The sequence below is a fragment of the Zingiber officinale genome, chromosome 4B (assembly GCF_018446385.1).
Source record: "Zingiber officinale cultivar Zhangliang chromosome 4B, Zo_v1.1, whole genome shotgun sequence".
NCBI lineage: Eukaryota > Viridiplantae > Streptophyta > Magnoliopsida > Zingiberales > Zingiberaceae > Zingiber > Zingiber officinale.
Window position 1 is genome coordinate 118,417,105 of NC_055993.1, and position 7,740 is coordinate 118,424,844.

Consider the following 7,740-nt stretch of genomic DNA (forward strand, 5'->3'; position numbering starts at 1 on the left):
GTTTGAACCATCGTTGTGCCGATCCTGATAAAGTGATAAGGAGGACTCGACATTTCACTCCGTTTGTATACTGGTGAAGGGTGGCCACATTGTCAAACTGGGTCAAGTGGTCGTTGGGATCAGTTGTTCCATTGTACACCCCGATCGTCAGCGGGGTGTAATGCTTTGACAGAGGGTCATTTATAATTTCCTCCGAAAATTGTCGATTGACTCGCTCGGGCGAGTTGTCTTCCTTCAACGCTTTTCCCTTTCGTGCATCTCTTATGGATGCCTCATTTGAGGAAAATCCATGGTCTCTATCCGCTCGGCCCCTCTCTTTTGGGGGAGCCTAAAATAACGCTTGGTTGAATGGACCCGGCGCATTAGGGGCTTCTCCATAGGTACCGATCGACCTCTTGTTCGGTTCCTGAGTGGATATTTGTTCCGCTCGGTCTCCTTACTCAGCTCGTTGTCCCGCCGCCGAAGTTGCAGGCTCCTACGCTTGCCGATCAGCTAGTGCTTGTTGCTGCCGTTGCTCCAATATCTTTATGACTTGAGCTTGTATTAGTGTATCAAGATCCTCTCGTGTTAGTGTCACCATTGTGAGTCGTCCAGCGTTGTCCATCTTCTTATTCGGATGCAGACTACGTTTCCACATATGACACCAAAATGTTCCTGCCCGAATATGAGAAGTTGGAAGGCCGGGGATGTGGTGACCTCCTAACGGGATGAAGACCTCCTACAAAACAAAACCAAACCAGGAAAGGGGTCCCTGGCGTTGGCCATCCGACGCTCAAGTCAGAATCAGGAAGAGAAACAGGGTAATTGAAAAGTAGATAATCAATCTTGTCTTTCCTCATACCTGACATATCCTTTTATACCTCTCTTAGTGACCTTTCATCTGCCCTTGTTTTAATGATATTAACTGTCAGAGGAAGACTTCTTTGTTTTGACTTCTGTGCCTTAATGATAGCTGGAGTGTTCTTCTTTGTCTTGGCTTATTTGTATTTAATGATAGGCAGAGTGTTCTTTTTTGTTTTCTCGTCCCCTCCTGTATAATGCTATTCCTTGCGTTGGACGGGCGGTCCAAGTGTCTCGCTTACCTGTTGCCCGGAGCACCTGATTATAGGTTGGTCCATTCGCCGATCGACCCTTGGTTTATTCAAGCTGGCCAGCTGATTCGCTCGGCCACCCCTTTATCTATCGGGATAGCCAGACAGCCACCCTTGGCCGAGGGCGTCGACCGTCTTAACTTTGACCGACCTCGTGCTATTTGACTCGTGACAGGTGTTCTCCCCTTATCACCGCATCATATTATGTATACATTATAAAATACAAAATGGGGAGGTTTTAAACAAAAAATTAGCATTTTGTGATGAATTTGACGAAGGAAAATTTTCATCGCCAAATTATCTATCATAAATCAGTGTACATCATAAATATGCGATGAATCCTGTTTTCATCGTAGATTTGCAATAAAAATGGATTTATTCTAGATTTGACGACGAATCCATTTAGTTTGCAAATCTATGATGAAAATGAGATTCATCATGATTTGCAACGAAAATGAATTCATCCCAGATTTAACGATGAATCCATTCTCGTTGTAAATCTGCGATAAAAATATGATTCGTTGCAGATTTACAATGAAATATATTCATCGTAGATTTGGTGACGAATCTATTTTCGTTGTAAATCTATGATGAAAACGAGATTTGTTGCTAAATCAAAAACGAAAATATGTTTTCATTGTAGATTTGCATTTGGTGAATTGTACGATGAACTTTATTTTTGTTGCAAAATTGTAATGAATTTTGTGATAAAAAAATTGTCGTAGAATTGACAACGAATTTATATTTTTTTGTCGTAGGATTTGATGACGATTTATTTGCGACAAAAATATTTTCATCGTAGTAGAGTTCGTTGCAAAATTTTTTTACTACAGTTTTTTTAAAAAAATTCATCATAAATGTCTTTTTTTTTAAATAGTGAAAGGGCGGCCCTTTGATTTTTTTCTTAATATTCTTTATCAATTTAGTTCTAGCAATTATTAGTTGTTATATTATTGTTATCATAAACTGTTATAGCATAATTGTTATAATAACTGATTATAATTTCAAAATAATTTTTTATCGTTTAGAATAATTGCTTCAGTGAATTTTGATTACAAATTTACTGATTACCCCACGGTATTCAGAATTTCAAATTGTTGACATGAGTCTCAGAATATTAGTGGTGTTGGTAATAAATATGATAACTTAGTTAGGTCTTTCAACATTGATTTTAAAAATTCATAGTGGTCAATTTAGGCTGTGAGATATAGATATGAGGATGTGCTTATACCCAGTAGACTCAAGTGTAATGGTAAGTGATTCTGAAGTTTCTAAAATTATTATCGACTCTTTGTTGAAACTTGTTGATGACCTCATGTATCTAAAAAATATTTCAAATTAAGATATTGCTTGCAGCTCAAATATCAAACTTATATAAGTATGTATTTTGATAGTAAGAAAAGTTAGCTATTGCCGAAAGATAATATTTTAATTTTTATTGATTATTTAACGTTTAGAAGTTAAGCACACCCATCACGTAGATCCGTTGATAAACCCACTCAGTCACCAAGCAGCAATATACAAATCTTCTTCCTCAACCCTCCGGTCAAACAAATGCCTTCTCAAATCCCTTTGCTCCTCCTCTTCATGATCTCGCCGCTGCTACTGGCGGCGCCTCCACCAGTTTCAGCTCAGCTATCACCGGAATTCTACGAGACCAGCTGCCCCGACGCACTGTCCATCATCGGCGCCTCCGTGAGAGCCGCCGTGGCCGGCGATCCTCGCGTCGCCGCTTCCCTGCTCCGGCTTCACTTCCACGACTGCTTCGTTCAAGAACGTCTGCCTGTTCCTTCTCCTCCTCTCGATTGATTCACGGCATTAATTCTAATTAGTCCGATCGTGAACAGGGTTGTGATGCGTCGGTGTTGCTGGACGACGTCGCCGGGAGTTTCACCGGCGAGAAGACAGCGTTCCCCAACCGCGATTCGCTGAGGGGATTTGAGGTCGTCGACGTCATCAAAGCGAGTCTCGAGGTCGCCTGCCCGCTTGTCGTCTCCTGCGCCGACATTCTCGCCGTCGCCGCCCGCGACGCCGTCGCAGCCGTACGTAGCCTCCTTCCATAAATTAATACAATTTGTTGAATATTAAATTGTTTCATGTGAATTAATTTATTTTGAGGCAATTTCTATAATTCTCTTAAAATTTATTAGCTTCTTCAAAACACTTCCTTTTCAAAATGGTCCCTAAAATATGCAGTTTGGTATTAGAATAGAGACATCTTAATAAATAAAGAAAAAAAGCCTATCAGGGGTTACCTTGGCATTAATAAAATTTGAGAGGTTTTTTTATATATTTTCCCTTTATTTTGAAGTAATTTCTAAAATTTACTTAAAATTTAGTAATGTTTTTTCAAAATACATCCTTCTCAAAATGGTCCCAAAATATTTATTTTGATTTTAGAATGGAGGCATTTTGATAAAAAAAAAAAATAGAGATATCTAGGGGCTATCTTGGCTTTAACAAAATTTGAGAGGGGTTTTTGATAATTTTCCTTAGTTTGGGGGCAATTCCTAAAATTCCCTGAAAATTTAATAGCCTTTTTCAAATACTTCCTTTTCAAAATGGTCCCTACAATATGTATTTTGATTTTAGAATGGAGACATTTTAATTTAAAAAAATAGAAACAACAAATGGTTATCTTGGCATTAACTAAAAATTTTTATATTAAACTTAAATTTAAGTTTAAGGTTCTATTTAATTGGATTAGGTTAGAGGTTCAATTTTATCAAAACATAATGATTAGTTAAAAAATATTTGCAATTGAAATATTTATAGTTAGGTGGCCCTTTGTGGACGGTTCAACTAGGGAGGAGAGACTCCACCTCAGCGAGCTTAAGCTCCACCAACTCCGATCTCCCGAGTCCATTTTCAGATCTTAACACCCTCATCTCTGCGTTTGCTAAGAAGGGGCTCAGTATCATTGACATGATTGCTCTTTCCGGTAATAAAATTTACAATACTCTTTGAACTCTATTTACTTAGCATTGAGTTTAACTTATGTTCATTGTAGGCTCTCATACAATAGGCCAAGCGCGATGCACCGTGTTCCGAACACGAATCTATAGCGACAACAATGTAAACTCATCTTTTGCTTCACTATTGCGATCAAAGTGCTCAATATTCGGCAAGGACAACGACTTATCTCCGCTCGACATGTCGACGCCAACGGTTTTTGACAATGGCTACTACAAAAATCTATTGAGCAAGAGGGGGCTCCTCCACTCGGACCAACAACTCTACCTCAATGAATCAGGTTTAGTCAGCTCTCGAGTTAGTTTATATGCCAAAAATTCTACCAAATTCTTCAGGGATTTCGCTAGCGCAATGGTAAAGATGGGCAACATCGGTCCTCTCATAGGCGAAAACGGTGAAATAAGGACTAACTGCAGAAAGATCAACTGACTTCACTCGATATGAAGAAACAAAATTGGTATTCGTATAGTGATTGTGTGTACAAAAACATTGAAAAGGAGTTGTGTTTTTGGGTGTATCAAGTATTGTATTTGTTGAACTAAAAGTAGTCTATCAAACATATGAGACACTCAATTTTCGAGGAGACTAAAGGCTCCTTGCTCGAATCGAATAGTGTCAAAGTTTCTTCCATCTTTCATAGGGCATTTGCTCATGTAAAATTGATTTAATCTGTTGAACAAAAAGACAACCCCCTTCAAATGACAGAAACACAGTCGAACTCTTCTCCGGCTGATCCCCACAAGTTTTCGTATAGTTCTTTTGCGAAGAACTTAACATTTGTACATAAAACCATACAACAGTTTGGCTTACATTCACTTTTGATGGTTAAATAATCACATCTCTTCTCTTCTTCGGATTCGTTTCAGGATTCCCCATTCTCATCATGGCTACAAACTCGTCGTAGTTGATGTGACCGTCCTGTTGTATCGTAAGATAAAAGTAAAGGATGTTACATTTGTTGATCATGAACAACTAATTTCCATTAACTTACATTGTCGACATCAGCTTCATCGATAACACCCTTGATTTCGGCTTCATCATACATTCCTTTCTCTTTCAGAGCTTGCTCGAGTTCTTCCCTCGTGATATAGCTTAAAACAATACGACAATTGGATCATCAAAAAGTTGCATCTACTACTACTACTACAAAAAAAAAAAAAAAGTTGTGTTGCTCTAACTTACCCACTGTTATCTTTATCGAAGAATTGGAATGCTGTGTATAGATGCTCCTCTCTGTCCATCCTATTCATGTGTACCGTTGCTGTGATGAACTCCTCATAGTCGATAGTTCCATTACCGTCGGCATCAGCCTGAACGACCACTAAAGGTTAGTGCAAAAGCCAAGTAAATCGATAATTAAGTTCGTGTAAGCTTACAGCTTCCATCAGCTGTTTAACTTCGTATTCAGACAATTTAGTTCCTTGCTTAGCAAGACCATGCTTGAGTTCTTCTAAAGTAATAGTTCCGCTATTATCGGAGTCCATACTCTTGAACATTTCCTTCAAACCTTGAATCTCCTCCTCTGATAAGCAACCGGCTATTACCTGCAAATAAAGTTATACGAATACGATAAGGACTTATTGATAATTTAAGGGTTTGTGGACCTTATGTATAAATTAGGCTTACCCTTAAAGCAGCCTTCTTAAACTGGTTCATTGCTCTGAATTGTTTCAGTCTGTTAATAACCGCGTTATCGAGTGGTGTATCGGGTGCTTCTCCGTCTTCTTTGATCCAAGGATGATCTGCATTGCGAGTTCACGATAAGTGAATTGTATCTGAAAGTGAAGTATTACCGTTCCTCAATAAAAGGAGATCATACTGAGGACTTCGAATGCCGTTAGCCTCTGCTTGGGATCTATGTTTAGCATTTTCCGCACGAGATCTTTAGCACTGGGCGAAATGTTTGGCCAAGGATCGCTTGTGAAGTCGATCTGCCCTCTCAGAATAGCATTGAAGATCCCTTGTTCAGATTCTGTTGGAACAAATGTTAGCTTTAATTTTTGTTTCGATGAGGAACAAAAGTTGTGAATTGTGGAATAAAGGAAGATGCACCAACCAGCCCAAAAAGGAGGAACACCACAGAGGAAAATGTAGAGCATGACTCCTATGCTCCAAATATCGGCTTCGGGTCCATACCGTCGCTTGAGGACTTCAGGTGCTATGTAATATGCACTGCCCACTATGTCTTTGAACACCTCGCCTGTTCAGGAAAGAAAAGTCAGGTCGGTTCTGTTTGGAAAGGATGAAGGGGGACATACTTGTTAGTCCTATGAATGTAACATACATATTCATTCTAGCTAACTTACTTGATTGTCTAATGGAAAGACAACCCTTCACCCTACTAAGGGATCTACATATCGATCCTATTAGCGGTCATGAATGCAACATTCAAATTTAGTCTAACTTTGTGACTATCTGTGATCTTTAATTTGAATGAAATTAAAGGCCGGTACTATAGTCATATATGGACTAAAATTAAAGAAAAGGAAGATGGCCGGAAATGGAAATGGAAATGATTGACCTTGCTTGAAGAAGACGGAGAGGCCGAAATCGGTGGCCTTGAGCGGCGCGTCCTCGTCTTTGTTGAGCAGGAGGAAGTTCTCCGGCTTGAGGTCTCTGTGGATGACCCCCATGGAATGGAAGGTGTGCAAGATCTGTACGATGGTCCTCAGCAGAGAGGCGGCGGCCCGCTCGGTGTAGTGGCCCTTGGCGATGATGCGGTCGAAGAGTTCGCCGCCGGAGCAGAGCTCCATGACGAGGTGCACCGACTGCTTGTCCTCGTAGGCGCCCTTGAGCTCGACGATGTTGGGCTGGCCGGAGAGGTGGTACATGATCTGCACCTCCCTCCTCACGTCCTCGATGTCCTCCTTGTTCGTCAGCTTCCTCTTCGCGATGGTCTTGCAGGCCAGTTTCTCGCCGGTGGCCTTGTGGGTGCAGAGGTGGGTGACGCCGAACTGGCCGCGGCCGAGCTCTTTTCCGAGGGAGTAGGTGGCGCGGACGTCCTCCATGGGCCGGCCGAGCACGGGGCCGATCGGGGCGGCGGGCTTGGCCGCCGGGATGGCGGGGGGCTTCTGGATGGCGGAGGTGGACTCCGAATCCACCTCGGCACCAGAGTCAGCGGCGACCTCGGCGGCCGCCGCCTCGTCGGCCGGCTCTTTGTTGAAGCAGTTGCCCATGGGGGGAGGGTGGCGGAGGGGGGTGTTGGCCGGCCTCGGCTGCTAGAAGGGGAGAAGACGAGGCATGGCGAAGGGGAGGAGAGGGAGAGGGATGATTTTGATGGGAGAAGAGGCGCCATGGATTGGATTGGAGGAGGTGAGTCGCCGGAGCAGAGGCTGGGAGAGATTCACGGGGACCGAACTCAAAAAAAGGATGGGCTTCGGGTTATTCTTGTTCTTGGTTGCTTGCTGAGCTGGCACGAGGACATTAGATTTGATTTCCGAATCCAACTCGAGTTCTAATCAGATCCCTGTCCGAACTTTCTATAAATGGCAATTTTAAAAGTTATTTTATGATTGTTGTTGTTAAGTTGCGGTAATTTTTAGTTAAGTTGATAATTAGGTGAGTCCTATCCTACCATTTTTATTTTAATATATATATATATTTTAAAAAAATAAAAAGTATGTTTTAAAAATATAAAAATAATATTTGTATATTAAAAATATTCTTATTGTACAAG

At 41.3% G+C, this 7,740-nt stretch overlaps 2 protein-coding genes across 2 annotated transcripts; one reads left to right on the forward strand and one right to left on the reverse strand.

Moving 5' to 3' along the window:
• The first annotated feature begins 2,615 nt into the window (after positions 1 to 2,615).
• LOC121977883 (cationic peroxidase 1-like) lies at positions 2,616 to 4,641 on the forward strand. The gene is made up of 4 exons (XM_042530285.1): positions 2,616 to 2,858; positions 2,924 to 3,133; positions 3,867 to 4,032; positions 4,102 to 4,641. Exons 1-4 carry the CDS (start codon positions 2,646 to 2,648, stop codon positions 4,491 to 4,493), a joined length of 981 nt encoding a protein of 326 aa, XP_042386219.1. The 5' UTR covers positions 2,616 to 2,645; the 3' UTR covers positions 4,494 to 4,641.
• Positions 4,642 to 4,889: 248 nt separating this feature from the next.
• LOC121977882 (calcium-dependent protein kinase 2) lies at positions 4,890 to 7,087 on the reverse strand. The gene is made up of 8 exons (XM_042530284.1): positions 6,586 to 7,087; positions 6,121 to 6,264; positions 5,884 to 6,036; positions 5,691 to 5,806; positions 5,441 to 5,608; positions 5,247 to 5,374; positions 5,056 to 5,155; positions 4,890 to 4,982 (listed from the first exon to the last, which is right to left on the reverse strand). Exons 1-8 carry the CDS (start codon positions 7,070 to 7,072, stop codon positions 4,890 to 4,892), a joined length of 1,389 nt encoding a protein of 462 aa, XP_042386218.1. The 5' UTR covers positions 7,073 to 7,087.
• Positions 7,088 to 7,740: the final 653 nt, after the last annotated feature.

What these genes read in the sequence shown, in the direction of transcription:
- LOC121977883 (XM_042530285.1), top strand. Translation starts at nt 2,646, where the DNA reads ATGCCTTCTCAAATCCCTTTGCTCCTCCTCTTCATGATCTCGCCGCTG. An exon ending in CCCGCGACGCCGTCGCAGCC is followed by an intron (nt 3,134 to 3,866) that starts GTACGTAGCCTC and finishes AAATATTTATAG; the next exon opens with TTAGGTGGCCCTTTGTGGAC. An exon ending in TGACATGATTGCTCTTTCCG is followed by an intron (nt 4,033 to 4,101) that starts GTAATAAAATTT and finishes TGTTCATTGTAG; the next exon opens with GCTCTCATACAATAGGCCAA.
- LOC121977882 (XM_042530284.1), bottom strand. Translation starts at nt 7,072, where the DNA reads ATGGAGGACGTCCGCGCCACCTACTCCCTCGGAAAAGAGCTCGGCCGC. An exon ending in TTCGATAAAGATAACAGTGG is followed by an intron (nt 5,156 to 5,246) that starts GTAAGTTAGAGC and finishes TATTGTTTTAAG; the next exon opens with CTATATCACGAGGGAAGAAC. An exon ending in ATGAAGCTGATGTCGACAAT is followed by an intron (nt 4,983 to 5,055) that starts GTAAGTTAATGG and finishes ACGATACAACAG; the next exon opens with GACGGTCACATCAACTACGA.